The 27,235-nt window shown below is 43.7% G+C and overlaps 1 protein-coding gene across 1 annotated transcript; it reads left to right on the forward strand.

Moving 5' to 3' along the window:
* Nucleotides 1-26,919, forward strand: LOC143283434 (uncharacterized). Its single transcript, XM_076589671.1, has 7 exons — nucleotides 1-133; nucleotides 5,476-5,555; nucleotides 6,013-6,102; nucleotides 13,537-13,650; nucleotides 15,666-15,777; nucleotides 20,253-20,434; nucleotides 25,539-26,919. The coding sequence occupies exons 1-7, from the start codon at nucleotides 94-96 to the stop codon at nucleotides 25,785-25,787; spliced, it is 867 nt and encodes a 288-aa protein (XP_076445786.1). The 5' UTR covers nucleotides 1-93; the 3' UTR covers nucleotides 25,788-26,919.
* Nucleotides 26,920-27,235: the final 316 nt, after the last annotated feature.

Below are 27,235 nucleotides of genomic sequence, written 5' to 3' on the forward strand. Positions count from 1 at the left end.
GCCATGAAGAACTGAACAACCGACAGCAAACACGTCTGTCTCCATCCCATATTTTTCCACAGAGCGTCTCACCTGATCCTACAAACCTTCACAATGTCCGTCGTCTTTCCAGCCCTGCTCAGTCTTGTTCCCGGTAACATTATTTCCTGTGCTTTTCCTTTCTTTTGTCTTTTTTCTGAAGATTTTGTGGTTCTTTGAACCGTGCCAGCATTGTCCAAAAACGACAATCGTAATCACCTTAAGTGACCTTTCACCCTCCACTTGGGGTGAGGATATTAGTTTTGTTTTTATCGAGAATCCTTTTTTTCAATAGGGGGAAAAGTGATTATAAAAAAAAAAGCATCAATAATCATTTAAGCCAACTTCGCTGGTTTTGAAAACTTTGGGAAGGTCGAGGTCGTGTATCAAAAGGGACGCTCCTTTTCAGGCTGAACAACAGATTGTTCTGTTCATTTGAATTCCAGTATCAGTAGCTCAAGGAGGCGTCACTGCGTTCGGTCAAGTCCTACACCACATCTGCTAAGCAGATGCCTGACCAACAGCGTAACCCAACGAACTTTCAGCATAACCCATGTGAGCTTTCTGAATAGCCTGATCTTCCAAAAGAGTGTAGATGGCTTTAGGAACACATTTCCTTTTTTTTTTTTTTTTGACTCACTTGTCTGTGTGTGTGTGTATGTGTCCGTGTGTCTGTGTGTCCGTGGTAAACTTTAACATTGACGTTTTCTCTGCAAATACTTTGTCAGTTGACACCAAATTTGGCATAAAAAAAAGGAAAAATTCAGTTCTTTCCAGTCATCTTGTTTAAAACAACATTGCACCTCTGGGATGGGCACAAAAAAATAAAAAAGAAGCCTAATTATATGCAAACTGCATTTACTGTTATATTTATATTTTTTGTATTCTCTAAACTTGGCACCTTGACCTCATTCTGACACAACAACAAGAGGAGTCATTATTATCATTTTTTGTTCAAACAGGAACTTCTTTTGCTAAGCATGGAATTTTTACTTATTTTGCAAACGTTTTGGTGCAGATAGTAAAAAAGTGAAATTACTCTCTAATTAATGCTAGGGGACTTAATTTATCAGAAGTGAGTCTTAGGCCTTGCCTCTCTTGTTCTTTTTTTTTCACAAACATTTTTAGTTGACTTTTGAAGCAATTTGCTTCACTGCACTGTAAACACTTCTGTCATGTTTGTATGCCTTTCTCCGTTAATCAGCAACACCAACATTGTCAAGAAATCAAAGGTGAAATACAACTTGCTCATTTCTGGTAATTCAGTTTGGACGCTTACTAGTTGTTCGTTTTTCTGACTATTATAAATATTTAAGCTAGTTGACGATGAAATCTTACAAGAGAATTGTCACTTCCTAATCACTCGGGGATCGATGTGAATCGCAGTCGATAAAATTCTGCCAAAACACACCAGAGCGATGGTGGACCAGTCTGCACCATGGATCTCCCCAGGGTGTCGTGATGCTCAAGAAAATGAGGCCACACACGACTGCTGAGTGCCATGGCTGCAAGCAATGGTGCCACCCTAGCTGCGCCGACTGGACACATGCAATTAACTAAGGCTACACACACACACACACACACACACACACTCAAAACATGTGGAAAACGAAAAAGACCTTGGAGTCACTTTTGACAGAAATCTTTCATTTCACCCACCCATTCAGAAATGCATATATAAACTAATAAAGCGGATCAAAGGATTGCAAAAACTAAAATAACTTTTACCGGTCTTGTTCATGACACACGCTAAACTGTACAAAGATCTGGTCCCACCTCACGTGACTGAGGAAACTGTGTGGTGCCAGTATCTCAAGCGTCAATCGATTGCAATTGAGAAGAGCCACGAAGCTTGTGCATGAATGTAGTCACATGACTTACAATGATCAGTTCTCAGCATTTCAGCACAGTTCCGCAAGAAATGCAGATGAATTTTTTTTTATACGCCGTTCAAATACCAGTACAAAAAAAGTTCAGTTTCAGTAATAAAGGTACTAATAATTTATATTGTGGTATGAACTGTCGCGTCACATATCAAATAAGCCCAATCCACGAGTTCATTTAATAATCAACTGGACAAATCCAAAAAATTCTCAACTCTTCTTTTTTTTTTTTTTTTTTTTTTCAATATAGAAATTTCGATTAATAAATACAGTATATGTATAACGGAGCGTTTAACCTTGACCGAATTTCTACCAAACGATGTTACAAAACGATGACCTTATGAAGGGACTATTCAAACTCTTCAAAGTTTGCTTTGTCCTTAACAGACTACTACCACTACATAAAGCAAAAAGGAAAAGCATTTTTTTCCCCGATGAACACCAGATAAAAACGTTTTTTTTTGTGGAATCAATTTCCTATGAACACGAATATTACGACGTTTATGGCTCCTCTTTACGTCAGCTGACTTTGTTACACATCTCATCTGTCTCTCTGTCATTCCCTACCCCTCGTCCCATTCTCACCCTCAGTCCCACTCCGTTTTCAACAGTCTTTGATTCCAGCTTTGGCCCCGACCGGATGGGGCGGGGGCTTGATAATAAAACTGAACAAGAGAGGCAAGGCCTTCAAGACTCACTTGTGATACACTTTAAAAAAAAAATCTAATCATTAAAATGTGTTATTTGTTATTATAAAGCTTCACGTTAAAAAAAAGAAAAGAAAAAAAAAGTCCTAACCAAATTCGAATTAAGTCCCCTAGCATTAATTACAGAGTACTTTCCCTTTTTTACTCTGCACCAAAAACGTTTGCAAAATAAATAAAAATCCCACGCTTAGCAAAAGAAGTTCCTGTTTGAACAAAAAATGATAATAATGACTCCTCTTGTTGTTGGGTCAGAATATCAGATCAAAGTGCCAAGTTTAGAGAATACAAAAAATATAAATATAATAGTAAATGCAGCTTGCATATAATTAGGCTTATTTTTTTTCTTTTCTTTTTTTTGTGCCCATCCCAGAGGGCAATATTGTTTTAAACAAGAAAGAACTGAATTTTTCCTATTTTTATGCCTAATTTGGTGTCAGTTGACAAAGTATTTGCAGAGAAAATGTCAATGTTAAAGTTTACCAGACACACACACACACACACACACACACACAACCGAACACCGGCTTAAAACATAGACTCACTTTGTTTACACAAGTGAGTCAAAAAGGGGAATCTGTGTGCGAGATATTGAGGGTCAAATCCTCCCTTGGTATGACACTTTTTTTCTTTTCTTTTTTGTTTGTTTGCTCACACATGTAATGTTTCACCCCTTTCCTGTTCGTTTTTCGATTTTAACCCTCTTCTGTTCATCGCTTTATCCCCCTTGTGCCATTTTTGTTTTTGTTTGTTTGTTTTGTTTTTTGTTTCAATCTTCTGTTCGTCATTTTGAAAGGTCTGCTGTTCATCGCTGTAAATCTCTCACATTCACGGTTTTCACCTTCTCCTGTTCGTCGCTTTAAACCCTCTCCTGTATTTTAACCCCTACCTTTTCATCATTTTTAGCTCTAATTCACAGGTTGTTTTTAACTCTCTTCAATTCGCTGTTTTTAACTCACCTCTATTTATCGTTTGTTCTTGTTTCAAAGCCAAATCCTGTTAACCGATTTTGAAGTTCATCTGTTAACTGAATTTACTATCCCTCTCCTAATAAGGGATTTTAGACCTCTCCCCTAGCCCCCCCCCCCCCTCTCCTCGCCCCCCTCCCCCCCCCCTCCCCCCACCAACACACACACACACACACACTCACTTCCCGGTCCACAGGTTTTATCCCTCACGTTGTTTTAACCCTCTCTTGTTCGCTGCTTTAGCCCTCTCTTGTTTCCTTATTTTAACCCTCTCTTCTTCGTTGCGTTAACCCTGTCTTATTCGTTGTTTTAACCCACTCTTCTTCGTTGCTTTTACCCTCTCTTGTTCGTTGCTTGAACACACTCTTCTTCGTTGCTTTAACCCACTCTTCTTCGTTGCTTTAACCCACTCTTCTTCGTTGCTTTTACCCTCTCTTCTTCGCAGTTTTAACACACTCTTCTTCGTAGCTTTAACACACTCTTCTTCGTTGCTTTAACCCACTCTTCTTCGTTGCTTTTACCCTCTCTTCTTCGCAGTTTTAACACACTCTTCTTCGTTGCTTTAACCCACTCTTCTTCGTTGATTTAACACACTCTTCTTCGTTGATTTAACACACTCTTCTTCGTAGCTTTAACACACTCTTCTTCGTTGCTTTAACACACTCTTCTTCGTAGCTTTAACACACTCTTCTTCGTTGATTTAACACACTCTTCTTCGTTGCTTTTACCCTCTCTTCTTCGTTGATCTGACACACTCTTCGTAGCTTTAACACACTCTTCTTCGTTGCTTTTACCCTCTCTTCTTCATAGCTTCAACCCACTCTTCTTCGTTGCTTTAACACACTCTTCTTCGTTGCTTTAACACACTCTTCTTCGTAGCTTTAACCCACTCTTCTTCGTTGCTTTTACCCTCTCTTCTTCGTTGATTTAACACACTCTTCGTAGCTTTAACACACTCTTCTTCGTTGCTTTAACCCACTCTACTTCGTTGCCTTAACCCTCTCAAGTTCCTTGAACCCTCTCTTGTTCGTTGCCTTAACCCTCTCATGTTTGTTGCTTTAACCCTCTCTTGTTCGTTGCCTTAACCCTCTCATGTTCGTTGCTTTAACCCTTTCATGTTCGTTGTTTCAGCCCACTCTTGTTCGTGGCTTTTTCAACACATCCGTTCGTGTTCTAACCCACTCGTGCTGTTGTTTTCAGTCTTCTCCAGGTTCGGTATTTTCAACACGAGGCTACTCTCACCAACTCACCGACATTAACTGCGCGAACCCAGTCCTATGTATTTGACTCCTTTGAATGTTTTTAAACGGGTACTTACGTCTCTTCCATAACCCTTGCTACTGATCCCATGTAACCCAGTACTACCTGCCGCATGTGAAGTCTCCCAACGACGGACCAGGCGGAGAAGGAAACCTTTCCCAACGGCTGTGAAGGCGGAAGAGGATGACCAAAGGGCAGGGGGGGCTCTTATCCTTGGCTGGAAGTCCCCCTAGGAGACGGAGCTCCAAAGAAAAAACCTGCACCTGCTGAGGCCGTCCTACACGTGGCAGTATCTGCACCTGTGGGACTGTGAGCGTCGGTAGGCGAGAGAGTGGGGAAGGGACTGCACAACTCCTCCTCACACACAAAAAAAAGTCACCTGTGCTGGTCAGGCAACCGACGTTTTCCCTAGCAACACCTGTGGGAAGTGCTGCGCATCCAGAATCGGCCTCTTCTCCCATATGAGGACACACACCGACAGATAAGTCTGCCTGCCTACTCATCCGTCGGACCGACGGGAGACTCCATCATCACGTCTCTTCAGTGTGTATTTTCTTATGTTGTGCCGTGCTGTGCTGTGCGACCACGTGTCAATATTTCTCGTGAGAGATAACGAAAGTGGACTTTGACTTGACATTGCAGGAGTACGAATACTGGTTGCCGGGGGGACCGGGGTTGTAGGATCAGGTGTGGTGCTCGCCTCTCTCAAACAAGGCGCGAAGGTAAAAAGCTGACACCCAAAAACACTCACACGCACACTCACCCAACAACTTCAATTCGTGGCAAACATACCTCGAAATCTGCTTCATACATCCCCCCCCTACCCACACCTACCCACCCCATCCCCCACACACTTATTCAAACTTTTTTTTTTTAAGCGTGCATATAATCATCAAGCTACCAAGAGAAAGAACAGTTATTTTTCAAATCGAACCCGTCACTGGATTTCAGTCTATGGTCTTTACTTAGTACCACTTCATTAACATTATCATTGTGATTATCATCATTGTCATCATCATTCATTATTATTGTTATCATCATTAGTAGTAGTATTACCGTTATTGCTGCTCTTGTGGTCACTTATCACAAATATCACAAACACTATAAATTCACTTACCACACACACCTACCCACCCACCACCACCACCACCAATTAACTGCACTATTTTTATATTCAAGGTGACCGTTGCCACGCGTTCCTACGAAAACTTCGATGATCTACAACGATGCATACCTCCACAGTTCCATTCCGAGCTGTCTTTCACTGTGGTGAGTAGATACACAGCAACTGTATGTCACTGTGGTGAGGAGATAGATACACTGTACCTGTATGTCACTGTGGTGAGGAGATAGATACACTGTACCTGTATGTCACTGTGGTGAGGAGATAGATACACTGTGCCTGTATGTCACCGTGAGGAGATAGATACAATGTATCTGTATGTCACTGTGGTGAGGAGATAGATACACTGTACCTGTATGTCACTGTGGTGAGGAGATAGATACACTGTACCTGTATGTCACTGTGGTGAGGAGATAGATACACTATACCTGTCACTGTGGTGAGGAGATAGATACACTGTACCTGTCTGTCACTGTGGTGAGGAGATAGATACACTATACCTGTCACTGTGGTGAGGAGATAGATACACTGTACCTGTATGTCACTGTGGTGAGGAGATAGATACACTGTATCTGTATGTCACTGTGGTGAGGAGATAGATACACTGTACCTGTCACTGTGGTGAGGAGATAGATACACTGTACCTGTATGTCACTGTGGTGAGGAGATAGATACACTGTATCTGTATGTCACTGTGGTGAGGAGATAGATACAATGTATCTGTATGTCACTGTGGTGAGGAGATAGATACACTGTACCTGTATGTCACTGTGGTGAGGAGATAGATACACTGTACCTGTATGTCACTGTGGTGAGGAGATAGATACACTGTACCTGTATGTCACTGTGGTGAGGAGATAGATACACAGTACAATGTACCTGTCACTGTGGTGAGTAGATAGATACACTGTACCTGTTTGTCACTGTGGTGAGGAGATAGATACACTGTACCTGTATGTCACTGTGGTGAGGAGATAGATACACTGTACCTGTATGTCACTGTGGTGAGGAGATAGATACACTGTACCTGTATGTCACTGTGGTGAGGAGATAGATACACTGTACCTGTCACTGTGGTGAGGAGATAGATACACTGTACCTGTATGTCACTGTGGTGAGGAGATAGATACACTGTACCTGTATGTCACTGTGGTGAGGAGATAGATGCACTGTACCTGTCTGTCACTGTGGTGAGGAGATAGATACACTGTACCTGTCACTGTGGTGAGGAGATAGATACACTGTACCTGTATGTCACTGTGGTGAGGAGATACACGATACCTGTATGTCACTGTGGTGAGGAGATAGATACACTATACCTGTCACTGTGGTAAGGAGATAGATACACTGTACCTGTATGTCACTGTGGTGAGGAGATAGATACACTATACCTGTCACTGTGGTGAGGAGATAGATACACTGTACCTGTATGTCACTGTGGTGAGGAGATAGATACACTGTACCTGTATGTCACTGTGGTGAGGAGATAGATACACTGTACCTGTCACTGTGGTGAGGAGATAGATACACTGTACCTGATTGTCACTGTGGTGAGGAGATAGATACACTATACCTGTATGTAACTGTGGTGAGGAGATAGATACACTGTACCTGTATGTCACTGTGGTGAGGAGATAGATACACTGTACCTGTCACTGTGGTAAGGAGATTGATACACTGTACCTGTATGTCACTGTGGTGAGGAGATAGATACACTGTACCTGTATGTCACTGTGGTGAGGAGATAGATACACTGTACCTGTCACTGTGGTGAGGAGATAGATACACTGTACCTGTCACTGTGGTAAGGAGATTGATACACTGTACCTGTATGTCACTGTGGTGAGGAGATGGATACACTGTACCTGTATGTCACTGTGGTGAGGAGATAGATACACTGTACCTGTCACTGTGGTGAGGAGATAGATACACTGTACCTGTATGTCACTGTGGTGAGGAGATAGATACACTGTACCTGTATGTCACTGTGGTGAGGAGATAGATACACTGTACCTGTCACTGTGTTGAAGAGATATTTACACTGTACCTGTATGTCACTGTGGTGAGGAGATACACTGTACCTGTATGTCACTGTGGTGAGGAGATAGATACACTGTACCTGTCACTGTGGTGAGGAGATAGATACACTGTACCTGTTTGTCACTGTGGTGAGGAGATAGATGCACTGTACCTGTATGTCACTGTGGTGAGGAGATAGATGCACTGTACCTGTCACTGTGGTGAGGAGATAGATACACTGTACCTGTCACTGTGGTGAGGAGATAGATACACTGTACCTGTATGTCACTGTGGTGAGGAGATACACTATACCTGTATGTCACTGTGGTGAGGAGATAGATACACTGTACCTGTATGTCACTGTGGTGAGGAGATAGATACACTGTACCTGTCACTGTGGTGAGGAGATAGATACACTGTACCTGTATGTCACTGTGGTGAGGAGATAGATACACTGTACCTGTCACTGTGGTGAGGAGATAGATACACTATACCTGTCACTGTGGTGAGGAGATAGATACACTGTACCTGTCACTGTGGTGAGGAGATAGATCAAGCATGATACTTTTCCGCCGTTAGGCGGGAAATCGCCGTGGTTCATTACAAATCAGCCGTTCAAAATATCGATCCGCCGCCAGTGAAGATGATTCCGCCGCACGAAACTTTGATTTCCGCGGAGCGACACATTTCAATAAATTCTGGAAGGCGGGGGTCATTTTTGGCTCTGCACCGGTTTCCAATCAATGATTATCATAGTAGGCCTATCCCAGAATTCACTTCCGCTTCGCGGGAAGTCTCGTTTGTTGACCGGCTTACTCTAGGCTACAGCGACGTAGATCTAGGCTACAGTGAACGACTCACACAAATTGTCAATGCCAAGGCCTGTTTTCATTGAACGGACAGCTAAAACATCTTCTTTTGATCGAGATTCAAAGAACAAATGGAGATGGGAATGGGTGGACAAAACTGTTGAAGATCAGCAAGTTGGCGAGGTGATACGGAAGATCGAGAAAGGTGGCTATGCGTACTGCACTGTGTGCGACAGCGAAATCAAATATTCCAGTCGAGGGTTCGTCACTATTCGCAAACATTTGACTCGACCTACACACCAGGAAATATTTGCTGCCTGCAGGAATGCATCACGCCTTCCAGGTAATGCCTATTTATTCATTTTTAAATAGAAATATTCAATTATTGGTGGGTTACAGTGTTTTTGATCTGGGGGAAGGGGAGAAGTTGGCCGGCACACACACACACACACACACACACACATAGATTCAACTAGCAAACAGTACACACGTGCACTTAAATATCCATACACACACAAAGGCACCAACTCGCAACTCTTGCACACTCAGTGTCTTATGTACATGAATTTGATATGTTTACATAACGAGACTCGCACACAAACCTACACTTGCACATAATCACACACGCACATACACACACACACACACACACTTTCTCTCTCTCACTCTCTTCCCCCCCCCCTCCCATACACATACACTCACACATTCACACACACACACACACACACTTTCTCTCTCTCACTCTCTTCCCCCCCCCCCCTCCCATACACATACACTCACACATTCACACACACACACACATACACACACAAACACTCTCACACACACAAAGACACACACATACACAGACACACACACACACACACTTTTTTTTGTTGTTTTTGTTTTGTTTTGTCTGAATCACCATTTTGTTGTCTGTCTCTCTGGCAGTAAGTCCCGAAGCTCTGCACAACAGACACAGAGAGTCCAGACTCTCCACAGTCCATTGCCAAGGATTCTGCATGCAATAGCAGCCAGGCCTCGGACAGAAAAAGGAAGGCATCAGCAGATATCCGAGCCTTCTTCTCAAAGAAATCTTGTTGAGTGTCCTGTACGTGCATATGCCTCCTCCATGTTCCTGCAAAACCCCTGTTTTACAGCTACATCCAGAGTAAAACTAAAAGTTTTCCTGTTTCTGGGACAGACCTGTTTGGATGACTTAACTTTGCTGAATGACATTTTGCTGTTGGATAAATTTACCTGTGGATTGGTGGTCCGGTAAGGCTATAATTCATGCATGATCATTTTTTATCATACTAACAGCGTTTCTTTGTAATGTTCTGTGTGCTTTTCTCACACCCAGTTTGCCCCTTACAGTAACAATACTAATTTTTCCAGGTAAATTCTAACACATGGAATGGGCTTGCAAGGATTGCTCCAACTGACTTTTTAGTGTCTATATAGACTATATACTAATCAATAGACACTAAAAAGTCAGTTGGAGCAACCCTTGCAAGCCCATTCCATGTGTTTTGTTGTTATGTGTTCTTACTCTGATTTTATATATATATGGCTAATTCGTGTTCAAAATGTCAAATTTCCCCGGAGGAGCATGCCCCTGGATCCCCCCCTCCCCACCCTTTTTTTTGGGGGGGGGGGGGGGGGGGATTGTACCATGTTAAGCCTCGTTCTAAAGATGGGGGGGGGGGGGAGTAAACAGTTACACTAATTGAGAAAATCCATGTCTGTATTAATTAGTCTTTTATTTTTGACACTGTTGTGGGTTCAGTCCACAGAAGAAAAAAAAATCCTCTTTTTTTTCCAAATTCAGCTGCATTTTTTGTTGTCTGATTTTCCTCTTTTTTTTCCTGCCTTGGTGGCATGCCTGATAGATACACTGTACCTGTATGTCACTGTGGTGAGGAGATAGATACACTATACCTGTCACTGTGGTGAGGAGATAGATGCACTGTACCTGTCTGTCACTGTGGTGAGGAGATAGATACACTATACCTGTCACTGTGGTGAGGAGATAGATACACTGTACCTGTATGTCACTGTGGTGAGGAGATAGATACACTGTACCTGTATGTCACTGTGGTGAGGAGATAGATACACTATACCTGTCACTGTGGTGAGGAGATAGATACACTGTACCTGTATGTCACTGTGGTGAGGAGATAGATACACTATACCTGTCACTGTGGTGAGGAGATAGATGCACTGTATCTGTCTGTCACTGTGGTGAGGAGATAGATACACTATACCTGTCACTGTGGTGAGGAGATAGATACACTGTACCTGTATGTCACTGTGGTGAGGAGATAGATACACTATACCTGTCACTGTGGTGAGGAGATAGATGCACTGTACCTGTCTGTCACTGTGGTGAGGAGATATACACTATGGTCAGGAGATACACGTCACTGGTCAGCCTTCTAGTTGCGTTCTGCTCTTCCTTCCCAGCTCTTTCTCTGTTGCTCCCATCCTCTTGGTTGTCTGTACATGATAAAAATAGAATAAATAAATAAATAAAAATAATAATACAATTATAGACAATTATTGTATTGTACTATTGTGTTCATATTGAAGTGGATTTTTCTACACAACCCTTTTGTTGCCGTGGGTTCTCTTACTTGCGCTGAGTGCATGCTTCCCACGGGACCTCGGTTTATCGTCTCATCCGAATGACTAGCGTCCAGACCACCACTCAAGATCTTGTGGACGGGGAGAATATACTGGCGACTGTGGGATTCGAACCAGCGCGCTCAGATTCTCTCGCTTCCAGTGCGGACGCGTTACCTCTAGGTCAACACTCCACTCTTATAACCAGAAGAAGAAAACACAGCGATATAATATATGTAGGGCCTATGACCTACTGAAACTCTGTTATGTGCGCTGCAATTACGTCCTGCGCCAATTTCTACACATCTACACATTCTCTCTCTCTCTCTCTCCTATGAAAGATGGCACTATGGAACTGATGAAGTGAAGGTAACTAATGCTTATAAGTATCTTGGTATGATTTTTACAACTAAGCTGAGTTTGACAAGGACAGTAGCAGAAATTTGTAGAAAGGGGAAGAAGGGGGTTATAGAAATCTTAAGGTGTTTACGTAAGTTAGGCTCGATAGATTCATATATATTTTGGAAACTTTTTGATACTCAAATAGAACCAATGATAACATACAGTGCCGAAATTTGGGGACTTTCTGACAACAAAGATTTGGAAAAAGTACATACATTAGCTATTAAACTTTTTTTAAATGTTCCATTACATGCTTCAAATACTGTATTATATGGAGAAAGTGGTAGATACCCATTATACATTAAATCATGTGTGAAATGTATAAAATATTGGTTAAAATTAATAAGGCTACCCACATCGAGATTATGTAAGCAGGCGTATGAAATGTTAGTAAATGAACATGAGAGAGGGAAGGAAAACTGGGTATATTTTGTAAAGAAGACATTAACTGTAAATGGATTTGGGATTGTGTGGATGTGTCAGGGAGTTGGATGTGTAGAAGGATTTGTTTCAGAATTCAAAGATAGGCTAATTGCTTCATATAAACAGAATTGGCACTGTAAAATGGAAAGCACTGAGAAATATAGATGGTTTTTTAGTTTTAAAAGTATATTTCAAACAGAAAAATATATCACAGTCGTGACAAACAAGTGGCACCGAACAAGTCTCGCCAGATTTAGAACGAGAACAATTGGTTTGAATGCTTATGAAAAGTGGTTTCAGACTGAGCCCTCGTTACTCTCCCCTTGTCCGATGTGCGGTCATTCAAGGGAGGATGAATTGCATTTTTTGTTTAGTTGTAAAGCTTATGACGATATTCGAGAAAAATGTGTTGTATTTAAAACAAATTCAGCAAAGAATGAAGATATTTTTGGAGTGCTTAATCTAAATCAGGAAACTTCGCTACAGTCACTTGCAAAATATATTGCAGAAGCGAATAACATGCGACGAAAAAAAACTCAACAATAATAAAATAGTATCAGGTGTTGCTCATTGTGAAAAGTGAAATCTGTGTTGTCATTCTCATATGGAAAATATTTATGTTATACATTTATATATGTTTTTGTTTTTATTTCTCACTACATGTCATTACTTTGAATGGATGGTCGAACTGCACTTTGTTGCACAGATTGATTGATTTCGTTTTGGCTTTGGTTTTCATCAATATTATTACTATTGATGCATGTTGTTATTTGTATTATGAACCCCCATGTCATTAGGGCTGTAAAGCTATTGACATTAAAGTGTTCAGTTCAGTGTTCTCTCTCTCTCCCTCGCCGTATTAATCACAAACACACACACACACACACACGCACGCACGCACGCACGCACATACATACACACACGCGCGCGCGCGAAGATAGCACAGTAAACCAGCACAGTTTGGTCTCATGTACATCAGTCCTTGCAGTGCCAACGGAATCCAACACCCAGGAATTAAAACATCTTGTCACCATTAGTGAGAGAGAGTGCGCTTGTGTGAGGTGTGTGTGTGATTGAGTGTGTGTGTGTGTCTGTGGGTGTGACTGTGTGCGTGTGTCTATGTCTGTGTGCAAGCGTGCGCATGCGGTTTCGGGTGCATAAGTGCATGAGCGCGTGTATTCGCTTGACAGTTAGCCTGATCATTGTTATGTCTTGTCCCGTTTGTGTATGTGTGTGTGTGTGTGTGTGTGTGAATGTGTGTGTGTGTGTGTGTGTGTGTGTGTGTGTGAATGTGTGTGTGTGTGTGTGTGTGTGTGTGTGCAGGGCGATCTGAAAACGGAGAAAGGGGCCAAACGGGTGTTCTGTGAAGCCACTCAAAAGATGGGAGGGGTGCAGCACGTGGTAGCCAGTCTGCTTGGCCAGAAGAACTGGAAACAGGTGGGTCAGACTGGCTGGTCCAAGGATCGTGCAGTGTCACTTTCTCAAGGAGACGTCACTCCGCTCGGGCAAATCCATGTACGCTACACCACATCTGGTAGGCAGATGCGTGACAGCACCACAACGCAACGTGCTTGTCAGGCCTTGAGTGCATGCTTATATATTTGTGTACCTATCAGAGTGGATTTCTTTTTACATAATTTTGCCAGAGGACAACACTCTCGTTGCCGTGGATTCTTTATCAGTGCGCAAAGTGCGTGCGGCATATCGTTTTATCCGAATGACTAGACGCTCAGTTTGATTTTCCAGTCAAACTTTGGAGAAAGGGCGAGAGTGGGATTCGAACCCACACCCTCACGGGCTCTCTGTATTGGCAGTTGAGCATCTTAATCATTGTGCCGCTTTCCAGACTTTGACAGCCTGACGAACATGTATGGCGGTGATCGTACTTCAACAGAAAGGGGTATGTTTCTGGCTCACATTTGTGCTTACACGCAACCTGAGTCTGTGTAATAAAGTGTCGGTTCTGTATGTGTGTGTGTGTATGCGTGCGCGCGTGTGTGTGTATGCGTGTGTCCGTGTTAAACTTTGACAAATTAATTCTCTTTGTCAGTACAAAATGTGGACTAAAAAGGCGGAAATAAAAATTTTTTTTTTTTTTTTGTTTTGTTTGTTTTTGTGTATGTTTGGGGGTTTTGTTTTGTTTTCTGCTTGCAGTTTCATTTGTTTTCCTTTCGAAGTAGATTTTTATCAACAGAATTTTGCCAGGGACAACCCTTTTGTTGCCGTGTGTTCTTTTACGTGCATGTTGCACACGGGACATCGGTTTATCGTCTCACCCGAATGACTAGCGTCCAGACCACCACTCAAGATCTACTGGCGACTGTGGGATTCGAACAAGTTCGCTGAATTTCTCTCGCTCCCAAGGCGGACCCGTTACCATTAGGCCAAAGTGAGAGCATGATACAGACAGACGCAGACTGACTGACCTTATTGACAAGCCAGTAGCAGTTTTTACGGTTTTTTGACTCTGTATTCATTTCTTAACATTTCAGCATAGCTTCTAGTAGTTTTCGCTGCCTCAGACTCTTCATTTCATCATACAAAGATGCCAACTGTTACGATTTTGCCGTATTGTGTTTGTTATGCTTGATCGCAGTTTGTTCCGACGTTACGCTAACATCAAAATTGTTCCGGAGTTCATTTTCGACTGCACAGCATGGTCACAGGCTTTCCTGTCGTAACATTACCCAGACGCTGTAGTACCATCGGTGACGAGGCCAGGGCAGTCACTACTAACCTTGGTCTCGCGTGATGATGCTCGGGTTATCGCGTGCGTGTTAACATTGAAACAGCATTGAGTGGACCAATCAGCTTAATCATAGCAGTTACACTGTGTTGCAGGTAGGCCCAAATGTGTGTATCCCTTGTTGATAAAATGTACGTTTACTGATTTGGCTCCGAGTCCCAAATGTTCCTACCAAATTCAAAATGTTCCTACCAAATTTCCTGATTGTTCCAACAAACACTTGGCAGGGGTTGGCATCTCTGATCATTTGATGATGTTTTTTCCTGCGTTCTGTATGTACGCACACGGATGCAGTGCAAAATTATGTTTTTATTCTGGGTCCTTGGTGTCCGTTCACGGATGCAGTGCAGAATCATAATAAGCTGTTGTATTTTTCTGGGTTCTAAATGTATGAACACGGATACAGTGCAGAATCATCATATGTTGTATTTTTCTGGATTCTAAATGTACGAACACGGATGCAGTGCAGATTCATCATATGTTGTTGTATTTTTCTGGGTTCTAAATGTATGAACAGGGATGCAGTGCAGAATCATCATATGTTGTATTTTTCTGGGTTCTAAATGTATGAACAGGGATGCAGTGCAGAATCATCATATGTTGTATTTTTCTGGGTTCTAAATGTATGCACCCGGATGCAGTGCAGAATCATCATATGATGATGTGGGTTTTTCCCTGGGTTCTGTATGTACGAACATGGATGCAGGTCAGAATGACCGACATGCCCCTGTCGGAGTTCCAGTACATCTCTAACGTTGAGGCCGCGGCCCACTACCAACTGATGAAAACCTTCATGCCCTACCTGGAACCCCAGATAGGTAATGATGATAATAGTGTGTGTGTGTGTGTGTGTGTGCACGTATGTGTGTGTCACAGTGTGTGTGTGCGTGCGTGTAACAGTCTGTGTGTGCGTGCGTGTGCGTGTGTGTGTGTGTATGCATATCCGCGCACTAGCTCGCGCGTTTCACCCACAAACGGTTTCTCTACGTGCAAACACACAAATAATAAGCACACTGACACGGACGCTGCAGTTATTAGTGTATAAACTGAATGATTAAACCGGCCCGTCTTTGACATTATGCCCGGGATAGTTGGCCTCGTTATGCCTGGGGTAGTTGGCCTCGTTATGCCTGGGGTAGTTGGGCCTAACTGCCAACAATCCAATCGTAGCATGACGTTTTCCATCGTCAAATGTAGCCCTTCTCTTTTTTTTTTTAAGGTTTTCTCCGATTGCTTGCTTCAGGAAAAGTTCGTCTACTCCTTTTCTGACGTTCTGATCTGCCACCGACATGCTTTTTAAATTTTCACGGCACTGGTAATTCACAATTAATCCAAAACATCCAGTCAGATCACCTCCTGCTTGTTTGATTCCCTCATTTTAGGATCGTGAGATCACTTTGGAGAACCTCGTCGGCGGTGGTGAGCCAAGAGAAGAAAGTGTGGAAAGAGCCAGTAACAGCTGATGTTTGATTGGTTCTTGGAAATGAAGATTCGTAAAGGTTTCAGAACAAGCTCGAAGCAGACGTTAAATTGTGAAGTGTGTGTGGTGAGAACGCTTCAAGTACGGCGGTACACGAAGCTGTTGGCAACTGGGCCTACCTATCCTACTTATTTCACAAAATAATGTGCATTCACGCATCGTCAAACCAGCGATCGCACGTACATAAATCTCTTGTGGCATGCCTGTGCACACATGCTTTTGCGTGCACTATGCTGCAGTCATCACAAAGCCACACACATGCGGTCTGTTTCCCCAACCGCTTTCGAACTTTCAAATTCAATTGTCACCCTGTGTCACGGTTGTTCGCGCAGCCGCGCGCGTGCGTGTACCGCCGTATGATCCGTGCTTGGGGTGGTACTGAAACTGTCTTGATAGACCGCCAACTCGGGAGTTTGATCCGCATCTGCCGCTCTTGGCCCCGTGTTCAGTGTATGATTTTTTTTTTCTTTCTGGGGCACTTTAAAGGGGAGGAAACAAGATGTTAAATAACAGTGTGTCAAAACGGCACTGGCTATTTCCCCCCTCCTCCAACCCCTCAGTTCTTGACCGTTACTAGAGGGCTGTTACTGATTCAGAAAGTGAGAAAAATGAAAGACTGAACAGAAGAGAGCGACATGTGATTGACAGAGAAAGACAAAATCAAAGAGGAGGGGGGGAAGGGGGAAAGCCGGTGAGAGAACTGGGGAAAGGAGGGGGAGATATCGAGGAAGTTACAGAAGAAACATCGTTTAGGAAGATATCTCTTTTTACAACACGCCAATTGCGCTTTGTCTTGCAAGTCTTCCTTACAGGCATTATGTCTTGTCTCACAAGGCTTACCTTATCTTGTCGTACAATTCTTACCTTCTCTTGTCTTGAATGACTGATTGATATGGATATTTACACTGTGCCTAGGCTGGGTCAGAGACCAAGCTATAAGCGCTTTACAGACAGAATCCTTTGAACAGGCTCCCTACCTGGGTAGAGCCTGCTGAGAGCTGCCCGTCAGGCGCTCATTCGTTTCCTTTGTCATTCAGTCAGGCTTACGTCACACACACACACACACACAAATGCGCGCGCGCGCACCGACGCACGCACACACAAACATACATAACAGAGTGGATTTTACAATGTAATTCTGCCGAGGACAGCTCTTTTTGCCGTAGGTTCTTTTACATGCGTTAAATACATCAGTGCTACACACTGCACCTCCGTTTATCCTCTCACCCAAATGACCAAGACCCCAGACCACCACCACTCACGGTCTAGAAATGGGGAAGAAAATACTGGCAAGTGTCTGATTCGATCCTCTACGCTCTCTCTTCCAAGGTGGACGAGTTACCACTGAGCCTAATACTCTACTGTGCTAGCCTCGTCTTGTCTTACAAGTCTTGCCTTGCCTGGCCCTGCCTGGCCTTGCCTTGGTGGACATGTTACCACAGGACCAGTACTCCGCAACTCTTATCTAGTGTTACAAGTCTTGCCTTGCCTTGCCTTGGTGAAAGCGTTAGAGTAACACTGGACCAATACTCCACAAGTCTTGTCTGGTGTTATAAGCCTTGCCTTGCCTTGGTGAAAGCGTCAGAGTAACACTGGGCCAATACTCCACAAGTCTTACCTAGTGTTAGAAGTCTTGCCTTGCCTTGCCTTGCCTTGGTGAAAGTGTTAAAGTACTACAGGACCAATACTCCACAAGTCTTATCTAGTGTTACAAGTCTTGCCTTGCCTTGCCTTGGTGAAAGTGTTACAAGTACCATGAGGCCAATACTCTCCACGTCTTATCTAGTGTTTCAAGTCTGCCTTGCCTTGCCTTAGTGAAAGGGTTACGATTATCACAGGACTAATACTCCAGAGGTCTTGTCTCATCTTACAAGTCTTGCCTTGCCTTGCCTCGCCATGGTGAAAGTGTTATGAGTACCACAGGACCAGAACTCCATAAGTCTTGTTTCATGCTACCAGTCTTGCCTTGCCTTGCCTCGCCTCGCCATGGTGAAAGTGTTACAAGTACCACAGGACCAGTACTCCATAAGTCTTGTTTCATGCTACAAGTCTTGCCTTGCCTTGCCTCGCCATGGTGAAAGTGTTACAAGTACCACAGAACCAATACTCTATAAGTCTTGTCTCATGCTACAAGTCTTGTCTTGCCTTGCCATGCCATGCCATGGTGAAAGTGTTACGAGTACCACAGGACCCGTACTTCGTAAGTCTTGTCTCATGCTACAAGTCTTGCCTTGCCTTGCCTTGCATTGGTGAAAATGTCACCTCCATGCCAACACTTTGCAAGTGTCTTACAAGTTGCCTTTGCCTTGCTTTGCCTCTTGCCTTGCCTTCCTGGGGCCGTATTCAAGAGACCACCGCGCCTGCGGGCAGATATGTGCCTGCAGGTATCTGCCTGAGGCAAGGCAAACTGCCCGAGGGTTAGCAACGTCCAGTATTCAGGAACATAAAAACCTAGCCGCGGTTCTACAACCCAAAGGCAATTTACCCTTACTATCTGCCAAGGGTGACAGCCCACGAAGCAGAGGTAAATATGGCGAATCCTTTTGTTGCGGTTGTTTTGTTAAGGGAAAACATGCATTTTGAGGAAAGACCATGTCTTGAATACAGCCTCTGATATTTGATTTTATCCTTTGTTCACTTGGCAGTCAAAATTGACGTATTGAGACTGGTAAACATCATTATATTCCATATGAATTACGTCTGTAGCTGTGAAGTGAGCGCACTTACATATGATAGATTTGGAATGCCTGAAGTTTGCAGATCATCGAAATTCTTTCATTCCAGAGAAATATTTAAATCCGAACTCTGTTATTTTATTTCATTTTTGCAGTTAGCTGTAAAGCAGACAGGACAGTGTGTCAGAATGTGAAAGTGGCCCCAAAATTTGACAAGTTGCTGACTCGAATCGATGCTTTTCCACTAAAGCTTTTTTTTTTTTCCACATTGTGGCCTGGTGCGAAGTAAAAGAGCATGCGCAGAAGGGAATCCCCGGGATTTGTATTTATAGACCAGGGTTAGCTGCCTGAGTGCGCTGTGTGTGTCTTGAATACGAAGATAACCTAGCCAGGTAAACTGTAACTGCAGGTCCATGCCCTGTCAAGGGTAACTTTCCTTCAGGCAAAATGACTTGTCTTGAATATGGCCCCTGATAGCCTAGCTTTGCCTTCCTGATAGCCTAGCCTTGCCTTTACAGTTTACAGCCTAGCCTTGCCTTGCCTGTCCTAAGGCCCAGCCTTGCCCTCCTGATATCCTGGCCTTGCCTCTTGCCTTTATAGCCTACACTTGCCTTGCCTTGCCTTTATAGCCTACACTTGCCTTGCCTTGCCTTTATAGCCTACACTTGCCTTGCCTCTTGCCTTTATAGGCTGGCCTTGCCCCTTGCCTTTAATGCCTAGCTTTGCCTCTTGCCTTTATAGCCTTGCCTCTTGGCTTAAAAGCCAAGCCTTCCTCTACCCCTTGCCTTTATAGCCTACACTTGCCTTGCCTGGCCTCTTGCCTTTATAGCCTGGCCTGGCCTTTAACGCCTAGCCTTGCCTCTTGCCTTAATAGCCTTGCCTCTTGGCTTTATAGCCAAGCCTTCCTCTGCCCCTTGCCTTTATAGCCTGGACTTGCCGTCCATATAGCCCTGCCTCACTTGCCTTACAGCCTAGCCTTGCCTTACCCCTTGCCTTTATAGCCTAGACTTCCCTTCCAGATAGCCCAGCCTTGCCTGCCTTACAGCCTAGCCTTGCCCCTGGCCTTTATAGCATAGCATAGCCTAGCCTAGCCTAGCCTTTGCCCTGACAATGCCAAAACTGTTGACGGGCTACCCAGGGAGCAGCTACACGGTGGTGACGGGCTGCCCGGTGGACAGACAGAACCCTGCCACCCCAAACCCCCTGCAGTGTCTGGCCATGGGCGCCGTTCAGGGTCTGGCGGCCGGGATACGGGCCCAGTACAAGGAGTCCCCCTGTGTCGTCAACGAGGTGCAGCTCCAGTGCTGCGTGCAGAGAAAGGTCAGTGTGTGGTGGGCTACAGGGTCAGGTCCAGTCTTAGCATCCTAAATTATTGCCACCTATTTTACCGGCAATGTCTGTGCATGTATGAAACGATATTACCGTTAGGTGTTGTAACCCATTTTCAGTGGATTTCGACTCATTATTTTGTACGTTATTTTACTCAGTTTTGATCCCGATTCAGTGATTCAGTCAGTAAACTAACGTGCCGCCATCTTGCTTTTTCCGTTGTTCGTCCCACAAACCATGGCAATGTAACCAATAGGTGCAATGATTAAGGATGCTAAAACTGGACATTGCCTGGTTACAATGTGTGTGTGTGTGTGTGTGTGTGTGTGTGTGTGTGTGTGAATTCGGAGTGGATACGTTGCAGTGGCCCATTTTGGCCATCTTCGCAATGGACATGAAAGAGCGCATGCGACTAGGTGGTGGTGTTTTTGTAATCAGTGTGTGTGTGTGTGTGTTGTGTGTGTGTGTGTGTGGTGAGGAATGGATGGGAGGAAAGGGGTTTAGGGTGGGTAGAGGTGTGTGGTTGTTAGGGTGGGGTTGGCGCAGAAAAGCGTTCTTCCTGGGATTGGGAGAAGGGGTGGGGTGAGGCGCGCAAAAGGGGTATGTGTGTGATGGGGGGTTGTTGAGGGGGGCGGAGGGGGGGGGGCGTAGGGAGTGCTGAAGACGAAAGGTTAACTCTCTCTATACGAACGGCGAAAGAGACGACGTTAACAGCGTTTCACCCCAATTACCATCATCAAAATATTGCAAGCGGAAGGCTCTTATACTGAAGAGGTGAATGTTGACAAAGAATACCACAATTCTGACGACGGAAGCTAAAGGTTGGGTCATTGAGACACCCACTGGACATCCGAGGGGTATGTGTAGAGGAGAAGAGAGGACTGGCCGTACGGAGTGAGTTAAATGTTTCCCAGATGATAAACCGTAGAATCATGAAGCCTGACCGTCAGCTCTGAGTATAACTGCTGCATGCTCGCCCTCTGTCGGGATGATTTTGGCAATAATTTATATGATTTGCCTTTTCTATTTTGTTTCTAGGTTTCGTTTGCTACTTGTTTACCCACCAGCCGCCGTTACCGAGATTCGAACCCGGGACCGTCAGATTGAAAGTCCAATGCTTTAACCACTCGGCTATAATGTCAACAAATATGGCAATATTCACATTTCTTCCCCTCAGCTCCTCTCTCAAAGATCACGCAGGGTTGTCAACTCCTCTCGTTCATTCAGTCTTAAAGGGGGGTGGGGCAAGGGGCGTGTATGGGTATTCCAAAACTTTGTTTTAGGTTTGAAAAGTGCAGTCAGTAGGTTATCCTGCCACTCAGAAAAAAAAATTTCTGCGAATTTTAGCATGACTGTTGATTTTATTTATATAATGATTCAGATTTCGTTAGATAAATCATCAATGATAGAAGATAAAGTTTCCGTATCAATATCGAATATGTTCAGAAATTAAGTTGTTTGTTGTTTTTATTCCAAATTGCTAATAAGATTAAAACCAATCAATTCTCAAATCTAACGTATGTTCGTCCCTCTCCCTCACACATACACACACACACACACACACAGCTCGGGAGCACAAGCAAACTTATGCACAAATACGAACACACGTGCACGAGCGCGCGCGCACACACATTTACACATACACTCGCGATACATTCACTTGCGAGTCATTCCCAGTGCAAAGTCAAACCTCCTGCCTGACGATGGAAGTTGAAGCTGTGACACATGCTCTCCAGTGACTATCGTCTATCCATATGCCCGGAAACCAAGATGCCATGATTCTAACGGACTCAATGAACCTCATACAGAAGCCCAGAGTGGCAATGCGCAACTTTCAGGTTCAAAAACTTACATGGTCATACTGCCCGGGACATGCAGGTGATAAGGGAAATGAGCGAGCTGACAGACTTGCTGGTATCGCAATAACGAGGAAAATCTAGGAAAATCGGAAATCCTCAGAAAGGTCAAAGAATACCAAAAAGAACAGGTACAAGGCCATAACACCATCGATCGCCTAAAAGAAATAAAGGTAGAGAGAAGGAGCGACCGTAAGTCTAACATGAAAGGTAAAGCACGATGCTTTGCAAATCAAAACGAATATTGGCATCATTTCCAAACTAACATTGCGCAAATTTCTTCCAAACGGAACAGAGTCTCTGTGGGATTTTCCAAATACAATAGACTGAGCAACACGTTAGACGCCACGTTCCTGGCATCAGAGATCTTTTCCCACCCCTCTTGCGGCCAATCAATGGCAGCCTCTGTGCGTGTGTGTGTGTTTATGTGCGTGTGTGTGTAAGTGTACACATATGTCAGGAGAGTTCTGTGCACGTGTGTGTGTGTGTGTAGAGGATGAGTATGCATGTCTGTACTGTGGGAGCAACGGAATATTGGAACATGCGGGTGCGCATATATATATATATTATATATATATATATATATATATATATATATATATTGTGTGTGTGGGGGGTGTGGGGGGAGGGTGGGGGGGGGAGGATATGGGTGTGTGTGTGTATGCTTGTACAAGTGCGTGTGTGTGTGTGTGTCGTGGAAGCTGCGATACGTAGCCTAGGAATGAGTGTGTTGAGGGGGTTTGGGGGGTGGGGGGGGGCGCAGGGTAATTTGGGAGATGGTGTGTGTGTGTGTGTGTATGTGTCGGGGCTCGTGTACGTTTATGTGTTTGTTTGTGCTTTCATATCTGTAAAACTGCATGTTTGTTGCATATCTGTTATGCATATGTGAATGTGTGTCTTCATGTTTTATATTTATTTGCTTATTTATCAACATGGTCTATTTTTATTTATTGTTATTATTATCATTATCATCATCTTTTTTTTTCTCATGGCCTGACTAGTCGCGTTGGGTTACGCTGCTGGTCAGGCATCTGCTTGGCAGATGTGGTGTAGCGTTTATGGATTTGTCCGAACGTAGAGACGTCTCCTTTAGCTACTGATACTGATACTGATACAGTTATATATACTATAACTTACCTTCTTCTACTTGTACTTTGACTGTGACGTAATCTGTTGAGTTCGTCCCTGCGTAAACTTAGTTGTGAAGATTGATGAAGAGTGTCATGTCGGTCGATTGGAGACAGCGCACAGGTCCAAATTCACAGAAACAGTCACTGACACATGCCCGCTTTCGCATCGTCTTTCCCTCCCTGGGTCACTGCCCTTGTCGACTGTCAAAGTGTGAACAGGAGTTCAGTCTGTGTGCACGTGCGCCTCGTGTTTTTTGTGGGGTGGCGTCGTCTGTGTATAGTGATTTGTTTTTGTCAGAAGATTAAAAAAAAAAAAAAAAAAAAAATCGTATCTCCTTAGGAAAAAAAATCCCAGTTGGAACTGTAATGTCCAGAAATTAAAAAAACGATATTTTTTTTTTAACACTGGAATGTTACCAGTAATAATAATAATAATAATATTAACAATGATAATGACGACGATAATAATACTAAAATCAAATAATTCAAAACACAAAATGATATCAAAAGAGTCATGAAACGAAAAGCAAAAAAATAATGAAGAAAAGAAAAAATAAACAGATCAACCAATTTATCAATTAACAACAACAACAGTAACAACAATAATAATAATGGCAATAAACAAGAAGAAGAAGTAGAAAAGAAAGCAAGAGTGCTCCGTCTCAAGTTTGACCACCGCAGCCACCAAATTTCCTTTGTTAGTGTGGTCGATATTTCGGACTTTTCCACGTGGACTGACAAAGACCAAGGTGACCTTTTTTCTTGTCTTTTTCTTCTTTATTTGTAATGCCTGATTTTCCATAATTATTATTCTTTCACTTGATTTCAATTTTACGTGGACAAAGCGAGACCGGTGGGGGGGAATTGGTCGGGTTTTTTTATGTTGTTTTGAGTGACCGTTAACATTATTTTGGAGTCTCTTAAAACTGCTTTGAAGAACTGTCGGCTGTTGAGCCCTTGGAGGTCGGCTGAGCGATAAACAACATGGTTTGATTTGATTGGAGATGGCTTACGACACGTTCAGGCGATGGTGTTTGTGGCTAGTCGTGGATTCCTTACCTTGGATGTGTCGTGCTGGACTCTTCCCTGTTCGTGTTTAGCTTTTATTTCTTTCTTCTTCTTTTTTTCTTTTTTTTTCTTCTTTTTTTCTTTGTTTGCTTGTTGTTTTTTGTTTGGTTTTTGTTTGGTTTTGGTTTTGTTTTGTTTGGGGTTTTTTGTTGTTGTTGTTGTTGTTGTTTTTCAAACGTAGGCCTGCGTTGATTTCGTTTTGTCTTGATTCATTTTTCACTTTGTTTACTGTGTTTGAGCTCGAGCTCCAGTGGAGAGGAAGACCATTTTTGACGAGTGAGAGAATCGGTCGGTTCGCGAGTGCGCTCAGATTCTCTCGCTTCCTTGGTGGACGCGTTACCACTAGACCACCATTCTACAAAGCATTAGAAAATCATATCCCCCCCCCCACCCCCCCCGCTCTCTCTTTATGTGTGTGTGTGATAGGCAAACGTAGTGGATAGTGTATGTGTTAATGTGATTAGATATGTGCACGTGTATTAGCTAACGACTCAGCAGACAACCGGCGATTTGATCCTGACCGTTCTTTGTCAACATAACCCAGGGACAGTTACCCAGTCCCTTTCTTCACCAAAGACTGCTCATCGCGATCAGTGTCATCCATTCAATATTTAGACTCTCTCTCTTTCTCTCTCTAATTGAATTCTTTCTTTCTTCCTCCGGTTCCCGTTAAATAATTGAATTCTCCCCCACCTACCCCCTCTCTCTCTCTTTCCAGCTCTCGTTCTTTAACTGCTCTCTCTCTCTCTCTCTCTCTCACGCTCTCGTTAAATAACTGAATCCTCCCACCCCCCTCTCTCTCCTGCTCTCATTCTAGAACTAATTCTCCCTGTGTCTCTCTCTCTCTCGTTAAATAATTGAATTATCCCCCACCCCCTCTCTCATTAAATTATTGAATTCACCCCCTCCTCCCCCGCACCCCCCCCCCACCTCCCCCTCCCACACACACACACACCCCTCCCAACCCTCTCTCTTTCCCACTCTCTTTCTATAACTGATTTTTCTCTCTCGGTCTCTCTCTGTCACTTTTTTTTTTAACAGCCCGAGTTGGTGGATGGCGACTTCATACCCTTGGGGAGCCAGGTGCTGGGCAGTGACCTGGTGGGAGAGGCCATCACAGCAGTGATATCCAGCGGCGTGCGGGACAAGGTGGTCATCAGTGACCGCGAGGCGGCTAGGAAACTGGCCGGCAGCAGACATGTCTACGTGACCAAGGAATCCGTCAAGATCACCCTCCAGAACAAGAAAAGCGTGGACTGTGGTAACGAGACACCTTCAACCAAGTGTTGAACTCTTTTCTTCATTAAGATCCGTCAGGGGAAAAGAAAAGAAACAAAAAAGGAAGGGGAAAAAAGGAAATCGAAAAGTGGGCTTAATATGAACCAAAGTTAAAGAAAAAAATGTGGGTCCGATAATTATGAAATGAGCACCCACCCGTGACGATCTGTCATCAGTGTGTTGCCCCCCCCCCCTCCCCCCCCGTCTCCACGTGGTAGAAACGTCTATCAACATCAGTGGCGGCAGTAGCGGGACTGAAACAAAATGAAAGTGGGGACTTCTTAGCTATGCAGATATAAGTACTAAGTATGCCGTCAATCAGAACTGAAACTACAGGTTATCAACAACTTTTTAAGTGGCGCCGGACTCCAACCCAAACTCTGTTAAGAACGCGTCAACACTGTTGTCATTCACTTTCATGGCACCATCTGAAACCAACGTGATGATTAAAACAACATACACCGCGCTTTCAGTTTCGTCCCCCTGTTTCCGGTCATTCGAATGACAGAAAAACCGATGGGCAACGCATTTGGCACGGATCACAAACTCCTCACCAATTATAGGCTACCTGCCAAAATTGATCGTCGTCGCTAACCACGATGTAGCAAAAAACCAAATCCGATCCTGGTCGGCGACCTTGACAAGATTTCGCCCAAACTCTGCCTCCTCGGTAACAACCGTTACAGCTAAAATCTAGCGGCATGGGCTACTGCCAGAAAATATCAACGTTACTCCCCCAACCACGATGTGATCCTGCTGTTTATAAACTTCATAAGTCACCATCAGTGTTATCTCACGTTCAAAATCGAGCGTCATTAACAGTAAAAATCCCCCTCTGAAATGTTTGCCTGTATTGTTATCGCCATTATTTACACGGACAACACTCTGGTGATTATACGTAATAAACCGCACCCACAAGAAGATGAAAACTGGATTTACACGCGTCATGAAGACATTTCGTCGGTCACCGAGAATGAAAGAGAGACAGTGTTCTCAGCAAATGTACTCAATGTACTCAAAACAACCTTTAAAACGAACAATGAGCTGAACTCTTTTTAAATGTTTATGAAAACAAGGAACCAAAACGAGGAAAATCTAAAACTGGAAAAAAAATCAAAACAAAACAAGAGAGAAAACAGAAATCACGGACCATCAAAACATTGTATTATCTTTTGCAATATTATCTTTTGCGCATTGTCGTTTGCATCTGTCACAAACACCAAATAAACACCTGTGGAAACACTGTATGTATGTGTGTGTGTGTTCGACACTGACATTTTTTCCAGCCATCACAAAGTGTACAGAAGGCAAACATAACAGCCTGATAGACTTGGTGGGACTCCGGCAGATGAGTTAGGAGTTTTGCTGTGGAGGGGTAGGAGGAGGGGGGTTGGGAGGCCGGGGGGGGGGGGCTCGCTGTGGGCAGCACAGGGGGAAACACTGATGAAATGCCCGGACGA

Source organism: Babylonia areolata, chromosome 6, assembly GCF_041734735.1.
Source record: "Babylonia areolata isolate BAREFJ2019XMU chromosome 6, ASM4173473v1, whole genome shotgun sequence".
NCBI lineage: Eukaryota > Metazoa > Mollusca > Gastropoda > Neogastropoda > Buccinidae > Babylonia > Babylonia areolata.